Raw genomic sequence first — 24,362 nt, 5'->3', positions numbered from 1 at the left:
GAATACATGAGTCATGGTATTCTTTCTCCAAAAGTTAATGTGCCATGTATTATGGGATTCTAACACAAATGTTTTGAAATCTAAGTGCCTTTAAAACAGTGCTAATTTTTTAGATGTCAGCTGATGTGCCCTTAAACTAGGGAATAGCAAACTTTCCTTAAAAGATCAGATAGTAAATATTTCAGGCCTTGCAGGCCAAGAGGCAGAATAGTACTCATTATTCTTAGTTTCTAGGCCATAAAAAGAAAAGGAAAAATAAATAACCATGGCTAGGCTGCATTTGGCCTGAAGTCTGTAGTTTGCCAACTCCTGCCCTGTGTAGTTGCTAGGAGGACTGAATTAACTAATATTATGGATTACGAACGATATCTACAACATCACAGTTGCTCAGTAAACTAAATGCTAGATCTTGGCTAATGCTGCTTTTATTGTTGTGTTTGGAATAAACTGCTGATATGAGTAACTTGCATGCACATATTTATAAAGTACTGGGGGAAAGCAGTACACAAAGACAAAAAAAGTCCCAGCTTTCAAGGGCCCCTAATGCATGCAAGCACTACATCTTTCACAATGCTCCAAATTCAAAGCTAGGTAATCTCAAGTAAACATTTAATGTTTAATGCAATTTTGAAAGGTAAGATGGACTATATTATGATGATCTATTTGTAGCTGTTTCAGTGTTTTGCAAAAGTTCTTTTGGCATTGAACTTTTTTTTTTTTTTTTTTTAAGATTTATTTATATGTTTGAAAGAGTTACAGAGAAGGAGAGAGAGAGAGAGAGAGAGAATGAACGAACACTCTTCCATCCACTGGTCCACTCCCCAAATGGCCTCAACAGCCAGGCAAGGCTGGGCCAAGCCGAAGCCGGGATCCAGGAGCTTCATCTTGGTCTCCCACATGGGTGCAGGCCCCAAGGACTTGGGTCTTCTGCCGCTGCTTTCCCGGGCACATAAACAGGGAGCTGGATTGGAAGTGAGGCAGCTGGGACTCAAACTGACACCCATATGGGATGCTGGCACAGCAAGCAGTGGTTTTACTTGCTATCTCCAACACCAGTACCTGATCTCTTTTCTTTTAACTTGATACCAAAAGAATTATTAAGCAATTGAATTAAACTAATAGCTCCCTCACCTTAAATAGAGGTACCACAGCACCTTGATACAGCAAAAAGAGCACTGCCCTGGCAAGAGTCCAGAGCTGACTTCTCCTCCACTGTGGACCAGATTTGCACGTGTGTCCATTACCCTCTCAGAGCCCCTCTTTTCTATTATATAAAATAAAAGGGCTGATATCGCTTTGCATGGACTCTTTGAAGTGTGGCAAAAATATTAATTCCTAGGCCAGCGCCGTGGCTCACTAGGCTAATCCTCCACCTTGCGGCGCCGGCACACCGGGTTCTAGTCCTGGTCGGGGCGCCAGATTCTGTCCCGGTTGCCCCTCTTCCAGGCCAGCTCTCTGCTGTGGCCAGGGAGTGCAGTGGAGGATGGCCCAAGTGCTTGGGCCCTGCACCCCATGGGAGACCAGGATAAGTACCTGGCTCCTACCATTGGATCAGCGCGGTGCGCCGGCCGCAGCACGCTGGCTGCAGTGGCCATTGGAGGGTGAACCAACAGCAAAGGAAGACCTTTCTCTCTGTCTCTCTCTCTCACTGTCCACTCTGCCTATCAAAAAAAAAAAAATTTAATTCCTGTGGCCTTTGGACAAATGTTGTGGCTAACCCACCAAGTACATTGCATTGAATTTTTGGAAACAAAACAAGGCTATCATTTTCTGTGTTTCGTTTGAATTACAGTCAGTGATGACTTCTTTCTTTTCTTTTACAGACTTGGGCCTGGATCAATATATAATAAAACGCTTTGATGGAAAGGTGAGCAAACAAGGACACATACAATGTGAATCCTATTATTGAGATTTCCAAATCCCTCTAGCATTATCTGTGAGAGATCCCAAATACCCACTTATCCTAACAAAAAAGTGTGGTCAGTTTAGCAAGTCTGTACCTTCAGATGCTTCTCAGAAAGAACCAAGGAGACTCTTCATATTTTTCCATGCAAGGTAACTCTCATGAGTTGCCTCTGAGCTGTATTAAGGACTAATTCAGTGTTTGCTGACTTGAATATTGTCAACAGTCATAAAAAGGTTAATATACTCCCCTGTATTACATTTGAATGTCTTGCAAAACACATCTGATTTGACCTTCCTTAAACTTTCTGTTAGTATATAGCATTAATTCTAACTAGAAAATTACAAAAATCCTTATAATGCTTTTATAATAGCTAAAGAGGATACTCCAAATGTGCATATGTTTGCATTATACTTATTTTCAATTCTTTATTTTATTTTCTTTGATAAATATACAGACAGAGCTTCCATCACTCTGGCTCACATTATTTGGTTCACTCCTCAAATGCCCACAACACCAAGGGCTATGCTAGCTCAAAGCTGAGAGCTGGGACCTCAATCCAGATCTCATATATGCATGGCCTGGACCCAGCCACTTGAGTTGCCTCTCAGCTTCTGTGTCAGTGGGAAGCCAGAATCTGGAGCTGGAGCAGGGAGTCCAACCCAGGCATTCCCAGATAGGACTTGGGCATCTGATTCAGTACCCCAAACTGCTAGGCCAAAGACTGCCCCTCGGTTGCTTATTTTATAACTGTGTAAATCTTGTAACAAATCATTCTTAGGCATGGAAAATGAAACTTTGAATTTTATTATCTCAAAGCAGTCAGTTTAAACATGTTTTTCCCTTTCAGGCTAAAATCTCCAAAGAGAAAAAGAAACTATTACACAGGGTCAGAAAGAAAAGTAAAGGGTCATTTTTAAAGCGGAGGAAGAAAGCCCGTCTGAAAGAAGAAGGAGTCAGGCGTGGCTCTACAAAGAGTAATGAGAAGGAAATCAGAAGGAAAGTCATGGAGTGGCTGAAAAAGGCAGGAGCACAAAAGAGGGTCTAATGGGCGGAGGTTAGGAGTAGTATAAACTGATTCTGCAGGGATGTGGCATTCCCTGCATCGTTGCATAGACCTCCATACCCTGATAAGGTGAACAGATATATTAAGCTTTTTTTGCAGAAGTGATAAGAATGAGTGGCTGCTTTAAGACTGGAAAGATCAAGGCCACCAGCCTAAAAATTACTTTTCTTGTTCATGTGGCACAATGCCTGAAATGCCTCCATCTGTGAGTATCTCTGTTTAAAGTCCTATGTGCTGAAGGATAGAATGATCAAAAGAAAGGGCATTGAACTAAATGTTGGGAGCCCTGCACTCAGAGGCCTGGCTGTGCTTTGGAGCAGCCACAACTTCTCTTTGATCCTCTGTGTCTCTGCTTTTTGTGTTTATGGTAAGGCTCCCATGTGTCTGTGTGAGGGGTTGCTACAGACACTGATGTCAGGGGTTGATTTCAGAGTTTGGCAAATGGGGTCTCTGTCCTATCTGCCTTTGTGTCACCTGGAGTCCAGCACAGAACTGGCACACAGGAGGCAACCAATAAATAAATGTTTAATGACTTGAAAAATGTCTACTAGTCACTCATATAACTCCTAGGAGGTATGAGTCATTAAATCTATATTTTAGTAAAGTCAGTTTAATAATTACCTTCTTTTTTAGTCACTGAAGGAATACAGAGAACATGTAAATGGGTTGAATTTGTGTGAATTGAACAACAGAATTACTTATTAGAAGAACTTCCATTCCTAGAAATTTCCCAAATATAAAAGTACTAATGATAATTCATGTGTCATATATAACCAGTTTTTTTCTGTTGTGATTCAGTAATCAACTGATCCAGTTGCAGATGGGAATTTTGAGCTTTTGGTGTGGCTGATGAGTTTTCTTCTTAATTTTAGTTTTATAAAATTTATGAGCTCTTGTCATCAACATTTTTCTGATTTCCATTTATTTTTATAAACTAGAGTAAAATGCAGTAAAACATGAAAGTATTTGAATGCTCACCTCCCTGTGGAAGCACAAAAGGCAGTGCTTCTGGTTTGGAAAGCCAACTGAACAGGTTATAGTTGGGTGTGTTTGTTTGTGCACTGCAGTGTAGAATTCTGAAATTACAGTAGGAAAGGCAAGATTTAGGAACAAGTATGCCTTGTATGAAAATTAGGCATATGGAAGTTGACTTTGTGCTTCCAGAGTAATAGGTTCGGAAAGAGAAAAGAGGAATAGGAGACTCACACCAAGTGGTGTAGAATTGAGCCCATGACCCTCAGCCAGCAGTAAGTGGCTTGTTGCCTAGCAAGAAGTGAAGAATCCAGATTTCCCTTTCGTCTACCTCTGATAAGCACAAGTTTTTCCAGAGTTTCTGGTTATGTATTGAAGTCCTTCACTTGGTAATTATTTTCCTTTAGGTCTTCATGACTCATTTGGGCTCTCAATCAGAATATATATATATATTTAAAATATAGATATTAACATTTATTATTCATTTGAAAGAGTTAGAGAGAGAGAAGGAGAAGCAGAACGAGAGAGAGAGAGAAAGAGAGAGAGAGATCAGTCTGCTATCCTCTGGTTTACTCCCCAGATGACTGCAACAGCTGGAACGGGGCCAGGCTGAAGCCAGGAACTGGGAGCTTCTTTCAAGTCTCCCACATGAGTGGCTTGGGCCATCTTCTGTTGTTTTTCCTAGGCTGTCAGCAGGGAGATGGATTGGAAATGGAGCAGCCAGGACATATTGCAGGCAGTGGCTTCACCCACTATGCCACAATGCCAGCCCCAGAAAATGTTAATTCTTAAATAACAGCTTCTAGAGTATATAAATCCTAAGATAATTTCCTGTTTTACAAAACAGATTTGAGTTCTGATGATAGGAAATTTTTACTTGCATTACGGCCATACTCTTAAATTTAGTTAGAAAACTAAATGCACTAGAGGAATTTCCTTTGATATACTTTGACTTTTAGATGGATGATTTTCTCTTCCACCTTCCCCTTTCTTTAAACTTGGAAGATGAACTAGATGTGGAATGCTTAGGGAAAGAATAATTTACTCCCAACTTCCTAGCCCCCATATTTTGACTGTTAACACACCGCTTCACTAGACCCATCATTCGACCAGTAGCAAACACTAGCATATTTTTTGCCTTCTAATTGAATTATAATTTAGCTTTTCTGTCTTTAAAGCAAGAACAAATGTAGAAATGTTTTTTTGGGGATGCTTTTCATTTGTAATTTAATTTCATAGAACCTTGATGTGTAGAGTAAAAAGATGGCCCAGCTGATATTGATGAACACTTGAGTAGTTGTTTCTTGTTTTATCATATTTTCTCTTGTTCTGTTTAATTAGCTCAAAAATTCCCTGTAAGAAATAAAGGAAACATTTCTGATTCAACTAATGGTTGTTGAAACAAAGTTTGGTTAAGCAGATTTTGAATTTTGCCAGAATATTTTTCCATAGGCAGTTACTACCTTATGTTAATAAATATTAATCCTTGCATAAAAGTCATGAACTAGTTTATTATTGGCATTTGTATTATCTATTGCTTTTCATGACTATCTACTATCCACAGGCTTTGGGTCTTACTGGTCTTAAGAATATATTTTGTAGATAAGTGATGATTTTTTTTTAAATTTATTTGAAAGGCAGAGTTACAGAAAAGGAGAGAGAGATCTTATATCTGCTGGTTCACTCCCCAAATGGTTGCAATGGCCAGGCCGAAAATAGGAGCCTAGCACTCCATCCAGGTCTCCCACAAGGGCAGCAGGGGCCCAAGTACTTGGGCCATCATCTGCTGCTTTCCCATGCACATTAGCAGGGAGCTGAATCAGAAGTGGCTCAGCCAGGACTTGAACCAGTACTCAAATGGGATGCCAACATTGCAGGCAGTGACTTAACCTGCTGTGCCACAACACTGGCTCCTACGTGATGATTTTTTAAAACTGCTCAGACTAGGTGTAAAAGTTTTAAAACTAAAGCTTGAAAGAATTCAGATTTTATCTTAGAAGGTGTTTGAAAATCATCATAAATAGCTTATTAGCACTGTTGTAGAGATGGTAATACAAAATATGGTGTAGCTTTTGTTTTAATGTGTTATATCATGGATTTAAAAAAATCTATTCCACCCTCAATATCCATGTGTTCTCTTTATAATTTGTTAATGTGGTCATTTCATGAATTTTGAATTTCTTCTGTAATGAAAACAATATTTTTTCTTCACTTAATTTTTGTCATTTAATAATTGGCCTATAAAACTGAAGTTTTTTTCTAAGTGGAGCCTTTGCTTTACATTATTGTCAAATATTTCTTGGTTTTAACCGTTTAGATGTTTTTATTGGTGTAGTTTATTTCAAGTGTTTTATATTGTTTATTGTCTTATGTTTTAGTTACTTATTTATATGAAAGGCAGAGTGACAAAGGGAGAGCCAGGGATCTTCCATCTGTGATTTACTTGCCAAATGCCTGCAACAGCTGGAGGTGGGCTAGGTTGAACCCAGGAGCCTGGAATTCCTTTCTTTCTTTGTTTTTAAGTCTAAGAGATGACTACTAATGCTATGATATAACAAGGTAGCTGTTTTGTTTTGTTTTGTTTTAAAGATTTATTTATTTATTTGAAAGGCATAGTTAGAAAGAGGGAAAGACAAAGAGAGCTCTTCCATCTGCTGATTCACTCCCCCAAATGGCCACAATAGCCAGGGCTGAGGTGGGCCAGGTCTCATACGTGGATTCAGGGGCTCAAGTACTTAGGCCATCTTCCACTGCTTTCCCAAGTGCATGAGCAGGGAGCTGGATCATAAGTGGGAGCAGCCAGACTCAAACTGATGCCCATATGGCATGTAGGCACTTTAGGCAGCAGCCCTAGGAGCCTGGAATTTCATCTTAATTCCCCCATGGGTAGCAGGTACCCAAGCATTTTGACTATTATTGGTGATAATTCCTTCACAAGACAAAGAAGTATTTTTCATTTGGAAATTTAAATTTAAACCACAGAAACAAACTACTGACAACCAGTGAGTGAATGTATTAATGGGTTTTTAAGGGTTTTTTTAAGGGCTAAATCATAACCCCCAAACCACCATGTGTCTGTGAAATACTTATGGGGGACTGAAATGTTATGTGCATTCTCTTGGAATGTATTAGACTTTTTTTAAGCCAAGAGTTTCTCTCAAAAAGTGCACTGTTGTCTGTATTTGGCATCTTGGATCTTTGCTTATAGTAATCAGGATAATAGAGAACATATTTCTATTGTAAAATAAATATTTATATTCTCAGATATTGATTAGTTACATGTTAGCTGTGGCATCATTTGATAGGGGCTGATCACTAGCCCCATATCTTATTTGTTTTGTTTGGAATGTAATTAAATTACCAAAGTGAACTCAGATACTAATGCAGTCTTTTTGGAAGTCTGTTGACCCCTAATGAAATTTTCTGGTTTATTGTTAGCTGCCTGGTGTTGGTTTTTTTTTCCCCCATCTTCCTTCTTGTCCATCCAGTATTTTTTTTTTATTATTTATTTTACTTATTTGAAAGGTAGAGTAGAGAGAGAGAGAGAGAGAGAGAGATCGTTCATCTATTTGGTTCACTTCCCAAATGGCTGCAACAGCTAGGGCAGTGTCAGGTGGAAACCAGCAGTCAGGAGCTTCTTCTGGCTCTCCTACATGAGTTCAGGGCATCTGCTGCTTTCTCAAGCGCATTAGCAAGGAACTGGATCGGAAGTGGAGCAACTGGGCCTTAAAATAGTGCCCCTGTGGGAGTCTGATGTTCCAGGTGGTGGCAGTTTAGTTCTTTTTTACACATCATAGTCCTAAAAAAAAAAAACAACCTGACTTTGGTGTTTGAAATATTTTCCAATGAATTTCTATTTGGAGTATTTTACAGCTGAGTGTAAATGATTAACAGATAGTATAAAGTATGCTGAACTGAGTATGAGAAATACCACCTATGCATTGCTGTACTTAGTGTGCAGTAGAACAGGGTGAGAATTGTGGACTTTGGATACAGACAGTCATGTCTTCAAATGTGATCTCTGCTGCATAGTTGACAGGGAAATGTGGGCAAGAGACCCATTAACCTCTGTCGGTAAAATCAGGACAAAAGGTAAAAAGTACCTTGCTCTGCAAATTTTGGCTCTTTTGCGTGACTTTGAGTTCTTTTCCCAGTTGTGTGTGTGTGTGTGTGTGTGTGTGTGTGTGTGTGTGTGTTTTGACAGGCAGAGTGGACAGTGAGAGAGAGAGACAGAGAGAAAGGTCTTCCTTTTGCTGTTGGTTCACCCTCCAATGGCCACCGCAGCCGGCGCGCTGTGCTGATCCGAAGGCAGGAGCCAGGTGCTTCTCCTGGTCTCCCATGGGTGCAGGGCCCAAGCACTTGGGCCATCCTCCACTGCACTCCCTGGCCACAGCAGAGAGCTGGCCTGGAAGAGGGGCAACCGGGACAGAATCCGGCGCCCCGACCGGGACTAGAACCCAGTGTGCCGGTGCCGCAAGGCAGAGGATTAGCCTAGTGAGCCGCGGCGCCAGCCTCCCAGTTTTCAAATGAAGTTATCTGCTATTATAAAATACTCTTTCTTAATTTGTATGAAATGCTACAAAATAGCTACTCCCTATATAATTGGTCTTCCACAGTGCTTTGGTTCTCAGTTCAATCACTTATAAAAATCCCCATGTACTTTCTCTGTAAAGAGCTGTTCCCAGGGCTAAATAGCTAGTCTGTTGACCAAACAGACCTCTGGTTTGATTTCTCATGTCTGAGCTATTCTGTGTTCACAGCAATTCCTCTCACCCCCTGCTGTAAAACCCTTTGGGTCCTGTCAGCTCAGTCCCAGCTGTAGCCTTGTAAAAGGCTAATAGCATCTGTTTTTCTGACAAGAACTACTGAGCATGGTGTGAAAAGGGTGGTAAGTTTAGGTCAAATTTTATTTCACACACAGTGAAGTATATTTATTGAAAAACATTCAAAAAACCATTTTGTGTTTGGGGATATTTTGAAATTGTATGCGGCTAAATTAAGAATCCTGAACTGCTTTCTTGAACACCGGTGTCCATGATGACTGGTTTTATTTCCAGTGTGGGTAGCCCTTCATTTAGTGCAGCATGGTTTGAGAACTTATTTCTAAGTAGTTGTTTGGAACCCTTACTTAGAATAGTTCTTGAGTTTGGTTTACCTGTATGTTAATATGTGTGGCAAAGTCACTTAGTTGTCATGAAATTTTTAAAAAGTTCATGAAATTATAGTGAGACATCCTTATAGGAAATATTAAAGAAGTACTTTTACTACCCATGGAAAAAGATAAAATGTTTGCTTTCCCTTTTCTTTAAGAAATAAGTAATTGTATATTTTGTTTTTATAGAAATAATAAGCTTTTTCTTCAACTGTGTCCTTTTGGGGAGGATAGGAATTGAGCTGTTGGAGTATTTTGTCTTATTGTGTATAACAGATAATGTCAAAAACATTTCTGTGTATTTCTTATTTTTCTATTTTCCAGATGTCCAGTGATATTATCAGTTTTAATTAGTTTTTTATATGTTATGTTTTTTGATATGTGCATTTGATTTGGAAGTATTATAATCAAACAATGTTGATTTTTTTTTCCTTTTTCTCATCTTCTGATCAGGATTTCTGGCAGGTACCGACTCAATAGCATGTGCTTTAAATTAATTAATGCGCCAAGATTCATAGCAGTGCTTCAGGGACAAAAGTTCAGTGCATGCTCATGTCCTTCCCATGCTCCCTTAGAGTGATTCAGTTCCTGTCACTTTAAATTAACATATTTTATCTTTAATATGACAATTCATCCACTACACAAGTCCTTCAGAATATAGTACCCAGCGTAATTTAAAAGGAAGTGTTAATGTTAGGTGTTAAGCAAAAGGTCGAGAAACTTTGTTTTGATCGCTATATTGTATAAAGGATTAGTTGGGTCCTTTACATAGCCTTATTTGGAGTGATGAAACGACAGTAAATTCATGTTAAGAATTAGTAGATTTATTTTTTTGAAACTTCTTATATAATAAGTACAGAGAAGCAGTTGCTTAGTTGCACTTTGCTCAGTAAAATAGCCTTAGGGAAACAGATGGAATATTTAGAAAAATTTCATTACTTTGTTCATTTAAGCTAATCAACAACTTTGACTTGGAAAAACAAGCAAACACTTGGAAAAAACCATGAAAAGAATATGTAGCTGTAAGCTAACAACAGAGACTTTCAAGGATACTCCTAAGAAAGTACTTTTGAATTGATCTTCAAAGGTTTAGACTCTTTAATTGTAATTTATAAATTATTACAGTTCCTTTTCTTAAAAAATTACTCATTTCTGATGGTTGGAAGTCTTAATACAAATGTAAATTTCATAGAACTAAAAAAGTCTAGTTTAAAATAGTTAATGATATAATTAAGACCCCTTTATTTTCATGGTATGTTTTTTCTGTATTCCTTTGTTTTTAAAATGGAATGTATTACTGGTAGTCCTCTTACCAACCCAAAGACCAGTCATGCTGTTGTTGGTGTATAGGTTCTCATCCCAAGTAGCTTTGCCTTTAACTGCATTCTGAAACAAACTAAGAAATATTTTTAACATTACATCAGAATAATTTGTTGGTGATGCCATTGCCAATGTTTCTAGTTCTAGGGAGTCTGTTTTAAAGTAGCTGTGACACATGCAGACAGGATGCTAAGAGTCAGTCAGATGAGATGGAAACACCTGTGCTTGAGAGCTTCCAGTTCTGCAGTTATGATAGGACATTTTGTAGGAGGAAACTAAAGACTGTTTTCTAAATAATTGTGTGGTCAAAATGCCTTCAAATAGATGTCCTTACCAGAGAGTTAGGAATAGAAAAGAAAAGCAGGAATGGCTAAGTTCTTGGAAGTTTCTGGAATCTACAGCATTAAGTGGTCAACAACAGGTGACAAAATATCATCAGTTTATACTTTCACTACCTAAACATAATACCCTTAATTGATCAAGGATTCAGAATCAAGTTTTACAGTGCTTGCTTTGGCAATGCATATACTAAAATTGCAACAATACAGATAAGATTAGCATGTCCCTGTGCAAGAATAAAACACAAGTTTGTGAAGCATTCCATATTTTTATATGAGCAACCCATTCCTGCACCTATTACAGTTATTGGGAGCAGTTAATAAAAAGTAATGGAGAGCAGTATACAGAGATGGTTTCATGAAATTTTAATGTTTGAGATACATTTTTTAAAAAACTTTTTATATTGAAAGTAATAAGTGTTTTCTTAGACTAGATAGTGAGGGAAATTGTTTATCTGTATTGCTGGTTTTGGTAAACTAGTGTGAATCTTTTAAGCTTGCAGAGGTCATGAGCAGTTCCTTTACAGCAGAGGCCTTTCTTGCTTGCTTCCTGCAGGGTTTTGTTCTTTGCATGCTCGGGTCTTGTTGCCTGTGGGAAGGCTGGAATAATTTTGTTTTCCTGGTAGCATAGACTGCTGTTCTTCAGATGCAACTTAGTAATATGTTAAGTACTTACCGTATTGCTGTGAGGAGTATCCATAATGTCTCTTTCCAGTCTCTTGCGTTCTGCCATTACTAAAGTTTGTTGATTCAACTAATTCGTGTGTTTGGTTACCCAAGTCAAGAAAAGATCAGAGAATGCAGTTACCGTGCTCTAAAGGGGAGTGTTATTTATTTACTCGGTTGTCCCAAATACTCAGACACCTGTTAAGATTTCTTTAAGTGCGTTTTATTTTCTGTTTTGCTGTGTTTGAATTTGGGATCAATCGAACACATTTGATTTATCATTGTTGATTTGAAAACATGAACATGACTAATCATTGCATTTCTGACACTTTCATGTTTAGTTTTTCACTGTAAAACAAGATTTGAAATTCACTTTGACATAAGGCTTTTTTCCAGACTAACTGGAGTTCCATAAAAGCTACTCAAAACAAATTATTTCTCCTTCATTCTTGTAAAACAGGTTCTCAACTTAGCTTAAACATCTGCTGATGGTCTTTGGTGGTAGAGAATGGGTGAGGATAGTTCTCGGTTTGTGTATTTGTCTTGAACTTCCTTTGGTTTCAAAAATTTATTCTGGAATAAAAATGCTCTGCAAATACAGATTTATGTGGCATTAATTAGAAGAGTGTAAAGAACATTACATTCTTGAAATGATACACATTTGGAGAATAATTAAAATAGGAATTTGGATAAGTAACGGTATAAAAAGAGGTATACTCAGATCACTGGCTCAGTCTTTCCCCTTCAAGTTAATTTAGCTGGTATAAGGTTAGCTCCAAGTTCTTTTCCACATTAGCTAAGTTGTGCTTCAAAAATATCAAGTCCTTGCAAACATTTTCATAAATTGTAAACAGTAGACACAGGGTTTGCTCCTGAGCATTTGCTACAACCCAGCAAGTAGCACTTCATGGCATGGGGGCTCTGAAGTCAGCCCTTGGCCTTTCCTGTCACTTAACAATGCTGTCGCCTTGGGCTGTGTATCTAACCTGAGTCTTTTCCATCTGTAAAATGCAGATAGTAGTATCCCTACCTGGTAGAGTAGAGAAAAGTCTAGTGTTAATGTGCCTGGCACAGTAACTTGCATAGGATATGCAAAGAAACATTTTCAAATTCTTGATATGTCTTTAATGATCATTGTTGGGTACCAGGGGATACCTTTAAATGTTTGGTTTCAAAATCGATTCAAAGATTCTTCATTTGAAGTATTTCCTGGGAGGTGATAGCTACCAGAACAGTTAAATCAAGGGTGTGAGCAGCAACTTTTTCTGAAACATTTTTATGATTAGTTTTTTTCAGTTGGGATATGAAATTACTATATTCAGTGCGACTTATTTTTCAAACTTTGTACTTGAGATTGCTTTTAGCATTAAGTGGCAGGGAAGGCTTCCATACTCCATGTCCTATTGCTGAGCTCAGTACTGTTCTTTTTAACACCGATACAGTTGAGTGGCCAGACTTCAGTATTCATTGCTTGGATTTCGGTAGCAAATGACCAAAAATGATAAAACAGTGATTCTCCCACCTAGAAGTGATTAAAGCAAGAGCATAGTCATAATGTGATAGAAAAGTAGAGTTGATAATTTTCTCCATCTAGAATTTTGATACTATTTCGTCAGATACTAAGGGTTAAAAGAAAATCATCTACTAGAGTTGTGTCATTTCCTCAAAGTCAATGTCATTCCAGTAAATTTCTTTGAATTTTTGTGATTGATTTAATCAAATCATCTGCCACTGTTGTTTTTTAAGCATCTTCATTTGTGTCATTTCCTCTAAAATCATTATGAAATAAGAAAACATGGGCATTCTAGGTATTTGGAATTACTCTCAGAGTTAAGGTGGATAGAATTGGGACTGAAAAGAGAATTGCTTTCTGGCAGAGTGAAGTGGACAGTATCTTAAGCATTCACCTTCCACAGTTTGTTGCACAGTAACTTATGTTTGTTTGCAATATTACCTTCAAAAAGCTTAGAAGAAAATGTGAGTTGGAAGGGGAAGTCATAAACTACTCTAATTAGAAACATCTCAATTTAATTTTTATCTGACATACTTCCAAATTCTACCTTTCTACAGCTTCAGATATTGTGTGGGGAAGAAGAATAACATGTGTATTTTAACTGTGCAACAGTCTCTGTTTGATTGGGAGTTTTGTGATTGTTTAAGATTGATATCTTACCAAAGCTTTGGCATCTGTCTACGCGCCAAGTACATGACGAGATGTGAGCATTAATTGCATGGGAAAACCGCTGAATTTTCTTTCTCTTTCTAACACTCCCTTCCTCCTTGCCCTGACCCCAACCTTGGGTGGAAATACTATTTGTCATTTGGAAATGGTATCCCAAAGTTACATTTTCTGGAAGATGCATAATTTATCATTATTTTGCTTTTGAAATAACAACCTCAAGTATTATTCAAGGTATTTAGAAATAAAGCCTTTGGGATGTATTTCAGCACTACAAAGAAATGTTAATATTAAAATAAGATTTCTACTTCTTTAATGATGACATCTTAAATAGTAAAGCTGAATTCTTTATCAGATTTTATCTATATCAGAGATGTTTTCAGTTGCTGTATGATATGTAGTATGTATTTTGCATAGTCCATTGATTTCTGTTAGCTAGAAGTATTTTATTTTGAACTTTACAACTTGAAAAGTGGGTTTTAATTAAAAGAAATAATGATATTAAATTCCTAGATAAAATTTTTCTCCTTAGGTTTATCTAGTTGAGTCTCACAAGGCAAAAGTGTTGGCTCTGTTTTGATCAATGCTGTAACTAATTAGGATTCACTGTTTGAGCATACTGGGTGCCAAGAGTTGAGTTATATATGGAGAAGTCTCCCAGAGCTTCTAATGGCATTTGCCATTTTAAAAGTTTACATGATTGGTCAGAAACCAAAGTTAGCACAAAGCTATCTGGTAAAACACTGCTAATTTTTGACTCATTTTGAAGTAGAATGATTAAATAGGGTATGATAATAAGTTTACTTGGAAGTCTTTCTGCTTAATCCAAAATATAAAAGGGTTAATAATATGTTACCATTGAGATTACTACCAACCCATTATAAGGGTATTTATTTGCCTTTACTTGAGGTTAGTAATTTGAATACCTTAGCGATGTTAATTCTATAGCTAAGTTTTAAATTTTGATATAAGTAAGACTACATCATGTAAGTGAATAATGAAATGATTTTAGATAAACAGTTCATTTAAGTCAATAAGCTCATCACTTTGAAATATTTTGTGTAATTTTGTTCTCTAAAAGAGGATAACATTTATCCCTGCGTTGACCAGAAATGCTGTCCTAATAATGTAATTTGCATTCTGCTTTCACACCCTTAATTTCAGAAATTCAGGTGTTTGTAATAGAGTTTGATATGTGACTTCTAAGCTGCACAAAACAGCATAATATTCTATAAGGTATCTGTAGTTACAGTCTCCAAAATAGTTCTATTTGGATAGCTTTCAGCATATATACTGAAGTACTGTTAGACTCTTACCTCAAGATGAAACAAGTTTTCATAGATCCCTTACTAATTTTTTTAACTGAACTAATACATTACCTAATCTTACAGCATATACTCCTAACAAGAGAATTGAAATGTATTCTATTTCTTTGACTTTATATAAAAATATTTCTTATAATTTATTGTATGAAATAATTATATATAGTGGTTATTATTTATTATGTTTTATATTTATTTTGAATTTACTGCTTATATTGGTTAAATAGAAATCTCCCTTCAATTTCTTAGTAAAAAAATACATATTGGTATAAATCTTAATTAATAACAAAAATGTAAATAACCACCTCTGGAGCAGTGAGAGAAAATGAATATTACTACCTCTGATAAGGAAAATTGTTTGCCTTGGATGCCTCCATGTAGCTCCTGAAGTGTATGCATCATGTTTGCCTAGAAGAGGAAAAAAAAAGCCTTGAAACTTAATCAGAGATTAAATAGAATCCAAAAGGTTAAGTAAAGTAACATTTTACTTGACACTAATATGAATTCTAGAATAAGAAAAAGTAAGGAAAAACCTTATCTGTACTGTATTTCCTTCCATCTTGATTTTTCAATTTTCCCATACATTTGGGGGCTTTTTATCTGATTTTCACAGCTTCCCTCTGTGCCATAGCTAGTTCATTTGAGGATAACATGTATGGAAGAACCAGACTTTTTATTTAAAAAGACACAAATTCTAAGCTGGTTTTCAGTAACTCCCATTTCTTCCCAAGTTTCCACGTTTATTTGGTGCTCCTCGTAGCTTCAGGTAAATTGAAATACCAAATTTGATGATTTTATGATAATTAATGCCTTGCATTTTCTAAGAATCTTTTTGGCATTTTGGATCCTAGGACAAATCCACTTAAAATTCTTAAGTTGATGAGTAGGTGTGTAACCCTAAAATGAGCCATTCTTCAGCAAGTGGATGCTTCCGGAAATGTTCATGGAAGTACTTACTCTCCTTTCCCCTTGCACTCTGACTCCAGGGTCATGAAGGGACCGTGTAGACCTTTTCTAAAGACTTAGGTTATATTACACAGCATATCACAACACACAAGTCATTTTTAAGCCCTCTTTAAATATATTTCTTTTTCATTTTTAAAGATCTTTGGCAAAATACACATATTCTCTTTTTGCTCCCTTTCTGGTACGTGCACATATGCACACACACACACACGTACCTTTCTCTTTCCTCGTTTTTTTCAACCCCTCTCTTGATATGTCTCCTTCTCTTTTTTGTTTACCTTTCAAGAGCCCTTGTCTCTTCTGTGTGTTTTCATCCAGGTATGTTCTTCAGCTTTTTCTTATACAGAGCAGTTTGGCCCTCTTGATCTTTTCTACTCCCTATCACTACTCCCTACAGCAGAGGTCTCACCTACGGCTACGCAAACATCTCTCTAAGGAACACAGGGTCGCAAGCCATGACCATACCTGATTTATCTATTGAAGTTTTTTAAAAAGATGTACTTACTAATATGAAAGGTAGAGTTAGAGAGACAGAAACATCTTCCATACACTCATTCACCCCCCAGTAACTGCAGCTTGGGCAGGGCCAGGCCAAAGCCAGGAGCTTCATCCTAATCTCCCACGTGAGTGGCAGGGGCCCAAGTACTTGGTCCATCTTCCGCTGCTTTCTCAGGCTCGCTCATTAGTAGGGAGGCAGACCAGAAGATGAGGGGCTGGGTCTTGAACCAGTGCTCACATGGCATGCTGGTGTCCCAGGCCACTGCTTAACCTGCTGCACCGTGATTCTGGCTCCCAATTCATTGCCGAGAATCTCTATGCTATTGAAAACCCATTTACTTTATTATTATCATTATTATTTCTATAGAGTTTATAATTCTCATAGTGGTGACATGGCCAGGCCTAAACCATGACCCCACATGCATCAGGTACTCAGTTTCTCAAGCTGCCTTTTTAACCGTTTAAATGATTCCCTGTTTATTTTCCCTTGAAAAACAGTTATATACTCCTTTAGGAATTAGAAGACCTCCAAAATGAAAATAGACTAATAGCAGAAAATACCATAAAAGAATAATTTATACCTATAAAGTCAAGTTTTAATAAAGTTAACAAAATAATTCAGTGGGAAAAGAAAGTGTTCTCAACAATTGGTTGAGAAACAAATGTATATCTGTGCTTTTTGAAATGAACCCCTCACCCTCTAACCTCACCATACACAGAACTCTCTTGAAATGGCTCATAGACCTAAGTGTCAAATCTGTAACTATAAGACTTTTAAAAGAAAATATAGGAGAATACTTTTATGGACTGGAAAGGGAACAAAATTTGTTGGATAGCATATGAAAATATTAACCATAAAAGAAAGGTTTGAGGAAGTTGATTTCCTGAAAATTGAAAACTTTTGATTGTAAAAAAAAATACAAGTCACATTCTGGCTTGTTACTTGCTAAGTAACAAATAAATCCAAAGCTTAGTACCTTAAAACAGTAATAATTATTTTTCATGCTATCTGTGACTCAAGAATTTGGGAGCAGTTTGGCTAGATAGTTCAGATTCAGGTGGGAACAAGCAGCCACAACCAAAATGCTTGGGGAGGAAGAGGCTAGTCAGAATGACACGTGGGAGAGCAGGTCCTTCAAGTACTCCGCCAGGTACTGGGACATCCTGAGGGTCAGCGCTCAATGAGTACTCAGAAGAAACCTCAGATGGCTCTAATGAGCTTTCTTGTCTGGCTCGTTTAGGCCCCAGCCATTCTGCTAAGACCTTGAGAGTAAATATTATATCCAGGCATTTAAGGAAATCTCCATTGCAATACCAGTTGAATCATAGACTTGAGTTACCATGTGTGACAAAGCAGTCTTTACAAAAAGTATTGGAAATTAACTGACAAACAACTTCAACCCACAGTGAGCGCAACAACACACCTTAAAACAAGGGGGAGAATTTCATTTCCATAGTTTCCACATTATTATGTACATCGTGCTGCATTTTCAATAAGAAATTATACTTGCATTGAAATAATAAAACATGGCCCACTCACAAAGAAAAAGAAAAATCAGAATTATTCTGGAGAAAGCATAGACATTATACTTCCTACTTAAAGACTTAAAATCAGCCATGGTAGTCAAATAGTTAAAAGAAACAAGGAGAATGATGTATGAAGTGGAAGAGGTTATCACAGAGAAACAAAATATAGAAAGTCACCAGATAGAAACTGTGGAACTGTAAACTATAATAGCTGAAGTGAAAATTTCACTAGAGGAGTTTTCTGAGCAGATTTAAATAGGCAGAACAAAGAATCAGTGAACTTGATGTTATCTAGCCTGAGGCAGAGAGAAAAAAGAATGAAGAAAAGTGAGTAGAGCTTAAGTAGCCTAAACTTTGAAAAGGTCACAGTGGTAAATTTTATAGTCTTTGCATTATATAACTTTTAAAAAATATATTAATAAAGTATGTGCTGGCATATGTGCGACAATTAACTGAAAATAAACCAGTGGCTTAAGAATAAGAGCTGAAACTATAGAATTCTTAGAAAAATACTGATAAATCTTTGTGAGCTTGGCTTTGCTAATGGAGTTTAAGGTACAACATCAAATATATAAGCAATGAAAAAAATTTGATAAATTGGGTTTCACCAACATTTACGTATTTTATGAGTCACAGGACATGACCAAATTAAAAAACAACACTAGTTTGTGAGAAAATATTTGAAAGTTGTATATGTGATAAGGGTCTAGTATCCAAAATAAATATGAAATTCTCATGAGTCAACAACAAAATGATGCATAACTTATTAAAAAATGGGCAAAGGACTTAAATAGACCTTTCTCTAAAGAAGATACTGAGATGGCCAACAAGCATATGAGAAGATACTCAACATCATTAGTCACTAGGGAAATAGGAATCCAAACCACAGTAAGAAATCATTTTACACTCACAGAATGGTTAAAGTGAAACAAACAAAAAGCGTTGAGGATGTGGAGAAATTGTAACCCTCTTACACTGCGGATGAGAATGCAAATGGTGCAGCCACTGTGGAAAACAGTTTGGCCATTCCTCAAAAACTTAAGCAGCTGCCATGTGACCCCGCAGTCCAAAGGAGTGACAACATCGACTTGTACATGAATGTGTGTATTAGTCATCCTATGCAAATAGCCAAAAGGTAGAAATAACCCAAATATTAAGGCATAGTATATAAACAATGGGTAGCATTTGGCAGTAGAAAGGAATTAGTATTGATTCATGTTGCAGCATGGGTAAACCTAGAAAACATGTTTAGTGAGAGAAGTCAATTGAAAGGCCCACATACTGTGTTAATAAATGGTTAACATGGTGAATTTTATCACATTCATAAATGAGAAACCTAAAAAGGAAGAAAGAAGAACAGAGAAATTCTGTTCTGGTTTCATGGAGACTCAAGTCACATAACAACTAGCTGCAGTTTGTTATTGTGGATTATAGCCTAGACCAAGGGAAATACTTAGAAAAGAAATTATTGACTAAATTTGATAATGGGTTGAGATAGAGAATAGTATGCTTATCAATATTAATATTAAAATTCCTGTTTTTATTAAATTTCTCCCAAAATACTACATTTTCATTTCTATAGCAGCCTCTGCATGAGTTTTTAACGTAATTATTGTTAGTTACTCAACTTCTATACATATTTGTTTCGCAGGCTAATAATGGTATATTATTCACATACTTCACTTTTGCAGTATCTTAGGTAATATAAAAATGTAACTGTTTCTTATATTTTGAGATATTTAAATACTAATTTAACTTCCTAGTGAATAGCTTTACTGTTCTGGTTCTTATTCAATAGTTTTTTTAGTCTGGTATTTATATTAGCTCTCTTGGTAGAAGATCACATATGGTGTTAAGATGCAGTCTTAGAGCATAGTAGACAACATGCTCATTTTTGCTCTCAGCTCAAAGAAGTAATCTCCAAATGCTGTCAAGTGGGACCATATTTCCTGTCAGCCATAAATGAAGCCAGAGAAGCCCTTTCATACAAGTACAAGCTGCCGTCACAACCTAGTACAGCTATATTGGCATTCAGCTGTGGGTTTTTACCTGTCCGTGGTTACTATATTTTTATGAAAAAGCATATTACTAGCAGAGGCCATTTTGAATGGGTTTCACAAGATTATGCAAACTGACTTCATGATGATTCACATGGTCCTTGTGTTTTCAATTGGTTAACCAGTTTTCTTTCCTTTGTGATGTATGATGGGATCTCCACTAGACAGAGGTAACCCATTGGATAGTTGTGTCCCTGGATGCTGGTGTCATGGTGCTTGTTGGTTCAGTTCTCATGATACTCCTCCTGCGGTTATGCCTGCGATGCTGCCTCTTACCGTGTGCCTGCATGATTTTCTTACTTTAATTGTGCTGCCTTGGTTTGGGTTCCTAAAACCTCCTGTACCTTTTTTTGGCACTCAGAATAAGTCCTTGAATATCTTTGGTTGGTCCAGAACTTGCAGGAGTTAGCTCCAAGTCTAACTCTTTAGTGGATCCTTTTCAGTTTTTGAAAATATCATCAATGTCACCACTAAGTTTATGCTTTGGCTAGGAATTCAGAAAGCAGGATAGGTTTAGTTAAACACCTAGGAGGAGACCACTTGCCAGACAGGCCATTACTGAAGCTAAGAATGAATTTTCTGTATGCAACTTACAGATTAAAGAAAAGAAACACAGGAGGGGGCTTGAAATGATTCATGGCAAAAGGAAATGAAAAGATAGTGTGATTTTTCCATGAACTTTTGAAGCCTCTCATAGATTTAGAATAAGAGCTAAGTTTTGGGAGGAAGTTTCTTCAAATATTTGAAACTTAGGAGCTTCTACTAAGGCAATGGTAGACATGACTAATTATGCCTGAAGCTTGCTGTGCGAGTGTGATTTGGCATTAAATTTCAGAGATGCTGTTTACATCACTTATTATTCTGTGTACCAGGAATTAAGATCGTTAGGATTGCATGTTAAAAAGTTAAACATCATTTTATAAATTAGTTTTCTAAGAATTTCAGTGGGCCTGGAAACTCGCTGCTTTTCTCTTGATTTGTGATCATTGGTGGTATAGTTTTTCTTGAGCAATTAGAAATTATTTCCTTTTAGTTTTTTCATTTCTTTGTTTTGATTTTTTTCTATATAACATGCCTCTATAGAAGAAAGTGAATGCTTTTTAAAGCTAAGGAATGAAGCCAGTTCTGTGCAGGCCTGTACTCCTGTATGTTCAGTAGCAGAGAGTGATAAAATTGAAGTTATTTTTAATATTATTATTGAAGCAGTGTTGAAATGAAAAAATAACTTTTCTCTTAGAATTTTCATAATCTTGAAAACTGTAAAGGATCCATTGATTTTGAATGGCCATCAGAGAAATGCTTAGGATAAAACTGCAATAAATGATGATTCATCTCTAACTGTTTATATTCTAATTCATTTATATCTTCTTTTTTATCTTTTGGTGGGAACCATACTTTTAATAGAAAATATCCCAAGAACGAGAAAAATTTGCTGATGAAGGCAGCATATTTTACGCCCTTGGAGAATGTGGGCTCATATCCTTTTCAGACTACATTTTCCTTACAACTGTTCTCTCCAGTAAGTATAAACTTTTTCCTTCATTTATTTGTAGGAAACATATAGGGCTATAAAAAAGAGTTAAAATGATTATAAGGGAAAGCAAATTACAATACATAAAATTTCATTTGTCTTTGAATTCTCTATAACTCATGTTTAGAACCACCTGAGAAAAAGGAGGAAAAGAATACTGAAGTTTTCAGGTAAAGTTAAACATAAAATACTGTGAAGTCGTGTTTGTGTTTAACTGTCTGAAGCTCTGTATTCTAACAAGATAAATCATGCGGCATTGCCTGCTCCTGTAACCTTGGCTAATGTTACTGAAAACTACTCCAGTAAAACACATTTTAAAAAAGATTATTTATTTATTTGTTTACTTGAGAGGTAGTTACAGACAGAGGAGAGGCAGAAAGAGAGACAGGCCATCACTGATTCATTCCCCAGATGGCCGCAATGGCTGGAGCTGGGCAGATCCAAAGCCAGCAGCCAGGAGCTTCCTCCAGGCCTCTCACATGGGTGCATGGGCCCAAGCGCTTGGGCCATCTTCCACTGCTTTTCTAGGCCATAGCAGAGAGCTGGATCAGAAGAACAGCAGCCGGGGCTCAAACCAGTGCCCATATGGGATGCCAGCACCACAGGCGGAGGCTTAGCTCACTGTGCCACAGCACTGGCCCCTAAAACACATTTTGACCTATCATTTCCTCCACTGAAGAAGAAAATTGGCATAGTTGTTCTAATTGTGATGATACTAAACTCAAATTTGACTCATTTAGAGTGCTCTGAATTTGATTTTGTAAGCTAAATGACTTTGTTGATGAGTATGCTATTCTAAGTGGCTTTTTATTTTTATTTCTTTTCAACTGTTTAACCATTCAGAAAAACTAAGCAAAATGTATGCTCATACCTCTCTACCTGAAGTGGGGAGGGGGCATCTCTAGCCTCGCAGTTAAGATGCCCATAACCCCTTTCCGAGTGCCTGGATCCAGTTCCTGCTTCTGACTCTCTGACTCCAGCTTTCTGACAGTGCAGACCCTGGGAGGCAGTGGTGATGGCCCCAGTAACTCAGTCCCTGCCATTCACATGGGAGAAACCAGACTGAGTTCCTGACGCCTGACTATTGCAGGTGCTTCAGAATTGAGCCAGCAGATGAGAGATTTCTCTCTCTGTGTCACTCCTTGTCTATGTCTCTGCTGTTCAAGTAAATTTTTTCAAAAATCCATGTGACCCAGTGCTCTAACAATGAAAATGTACATTGATTTGTTAAGAAAATCTGAAGGGCTGGCATTATGGCGCAGCAGCTAACACCACCATCTGTGATGCTGGCATCCCATATCTGCACTGGTTCTTGTTCCAGCTCCTCCACTTCCGATCCAGCTCCCTGCTAATGGCCTGTGAAAGCAGTGGAAAATGGCCCAAGTATTTGGGCCTCTGCCACCCATGTGGGAAACCCAGATGAAGCTCCTTGCTTTGGCCTGTCCCAGCCCTGGCCATTACAGCCATCTGGGGAATGAATCAGCAGATGGAAGATCTGTCTCTCTCTCTCTCTAACTCTGACTTTCAAATAAATAACTAAGTCTTTTTTTAAATATTTATTTAATTTACTTGAAAGTAACAGTTACACGGGGCGGGGGGGTGAGGCAGAGAGAGAGAGAGAGCGAGGTCTTCCATTGCTGGTTCACTCCCCAGGTGGCCACAATGGCTGGAGCTGCACCGATCTGAAGCCAGGAGCCAGGAGCTTCTTCTGGGTCTCCCACGTGGGTTCAGAGGCCCAAGGACTTGGGCCATCTTCTGTTGCTTTCCCAGGCCATAGCAGAGAGCTGGATTGGAAGTGGAGCAGCCGAGACTCAAACTGGCACCCATATGGGATGTCAGCACCACAGGCAGCAGCTTTACCTGCCACACCACAGTGCCGGCCCCAGTAACTAAATTTTTTTTTTTAAGATTTATTTATTTATTTGAAAGGCAGACTTACAGAGAGGCAGAGGCAGAGAGAGAGAGAGAGAGAGAGAGAGAGAGGTGTCTTCCATCCGCTGGTTCACTCCCCAATTGGCCACAACAGCAGGAGCTGCATCAATCAAAGCCAGGAGCCAGGAGTTTCTTCCAGGTCTCCCATGCAGGTGCAGGGGCTCAAGAACTTGGGCCAAATTCTGCTGCTTTCCCAGGCCATACCAGAGAGCTGGATCAGAAGTGGAGCAGCCGGGACTCAAACCGGCGCCCATATGGGATGTCAGCACTGCATGTGGCGGCTTTCCCTGCTACACCATGGTGCTGGCCCTGTAACTAGATCTTAAAAATAAAATTCTGAAAGCTGGCACTGTGACACAGTAGCTTGATTCCACCTGTGGCGCCGGCATCTCATTTGGGTGCCAGTTCTAGTCCCGGCTGATCCTCTTTTGATCCAGCTCTCTGCTATGGCCTGGGAAAGCAACGGAAGATGGCCCAAATCCTTGGGCCCCTGCACCAATGTGGGAGACCCAGAGGAGGCTCCTGGCTCCTCACTTCTGATAGGCTCACCTCTGGCCATTTCGGCCATTTGGGGTGTGAACCAATGGATGAAAGACCTCTCTCTCGGTCTACCCTTCTCACTGTCTGTAACTCTATCTCTCAAATAAATAGATAAAATCTTAAAAATTAAAAATCTGAAACAGTAAGCTAAATAAAAGTACACTTGCGATCTTATGTTCTGTGTTATAGTTAGTGTGTTGATTAAGGATGGTTTTTCAAAACAGACTTCAGTTCAAATTCTGGGACTACTACTTCTTAGATTTGGGATTTGGGGCAAGTCAATGATGTATTCTTCCATTTGACCTGAAAATTATGATAATAATATCAAACCTGAATAATTTAGTTGAAAATTGTTAGATCATGAATACAAAGTGCCTAGTTCAGTGCTTGGTA

At 37.8% G+C, this 24,362-nt stretch overlaps 1 protein-coding gene and 1 non-coding gene across 19 annotated transcripts in view; both read left to right on the top strand.

The window, feature by feature from the left end:
- Positions 1-24,362, top strand: part of MICU1 (mitochondrial calcium uptake 1) — a 230,157-nt gene that overhangs the window by 80,836 nt on the left and 124,959 nt on the right. For 7 of the 18 annotated variants that reach the window (XM_070057806.2, XM_002718431.6, XM_089313419.1 and 4 more), the window contains 2 exons: positions 1,824-1,867; positions 21,371-21,485. In XM_070057806.2, coding sequence (XP_069913907.1) covers positions 1,824-1,867; positions 21,371-21,485 — 159 coding nt within the window. Of the gene's footprint in view, positions 1-1,823; positions 1,868-2,753; positions 2,928-9,546; positions 9,559-21,370; positions 21,486-21,624; positions 21,668-24,362 lie in introns of all 18 variants that reach the window. The other 11 variants (XM_089313420.1, XM_089313411.1, XM_089313414.1 and 8 more) reach the window with 4 other exon arrangements.
- Positions 10,920-11,023, top strand: LOC127484321 (U6 spliceosomal RNA). The gene has a single exon (XR_007911190.1). It is a non-coding gene; the product is annotated as a U6 spliceosomal RNA (small nuclear RNA).

Source organism: Oryctolagus cuniculus, chromosome 15 (assembly GCF_051225735.1).
Source record: "Oryctolagus cuniculus isolate XC-2025 breed Fujian yellow rabbit chromosome 15, ASM5122573v1, whole genome shotgun sequence".
NCBI lineage: Eukaryota > Metazoa > Chordata > Mammalia > Lagomorpha > Leporidae > Oryctolagus > Oryctolagus cuniculus.
This window is presented reverse-complemented; position numbering and strand designations above follow the sequence as displayed.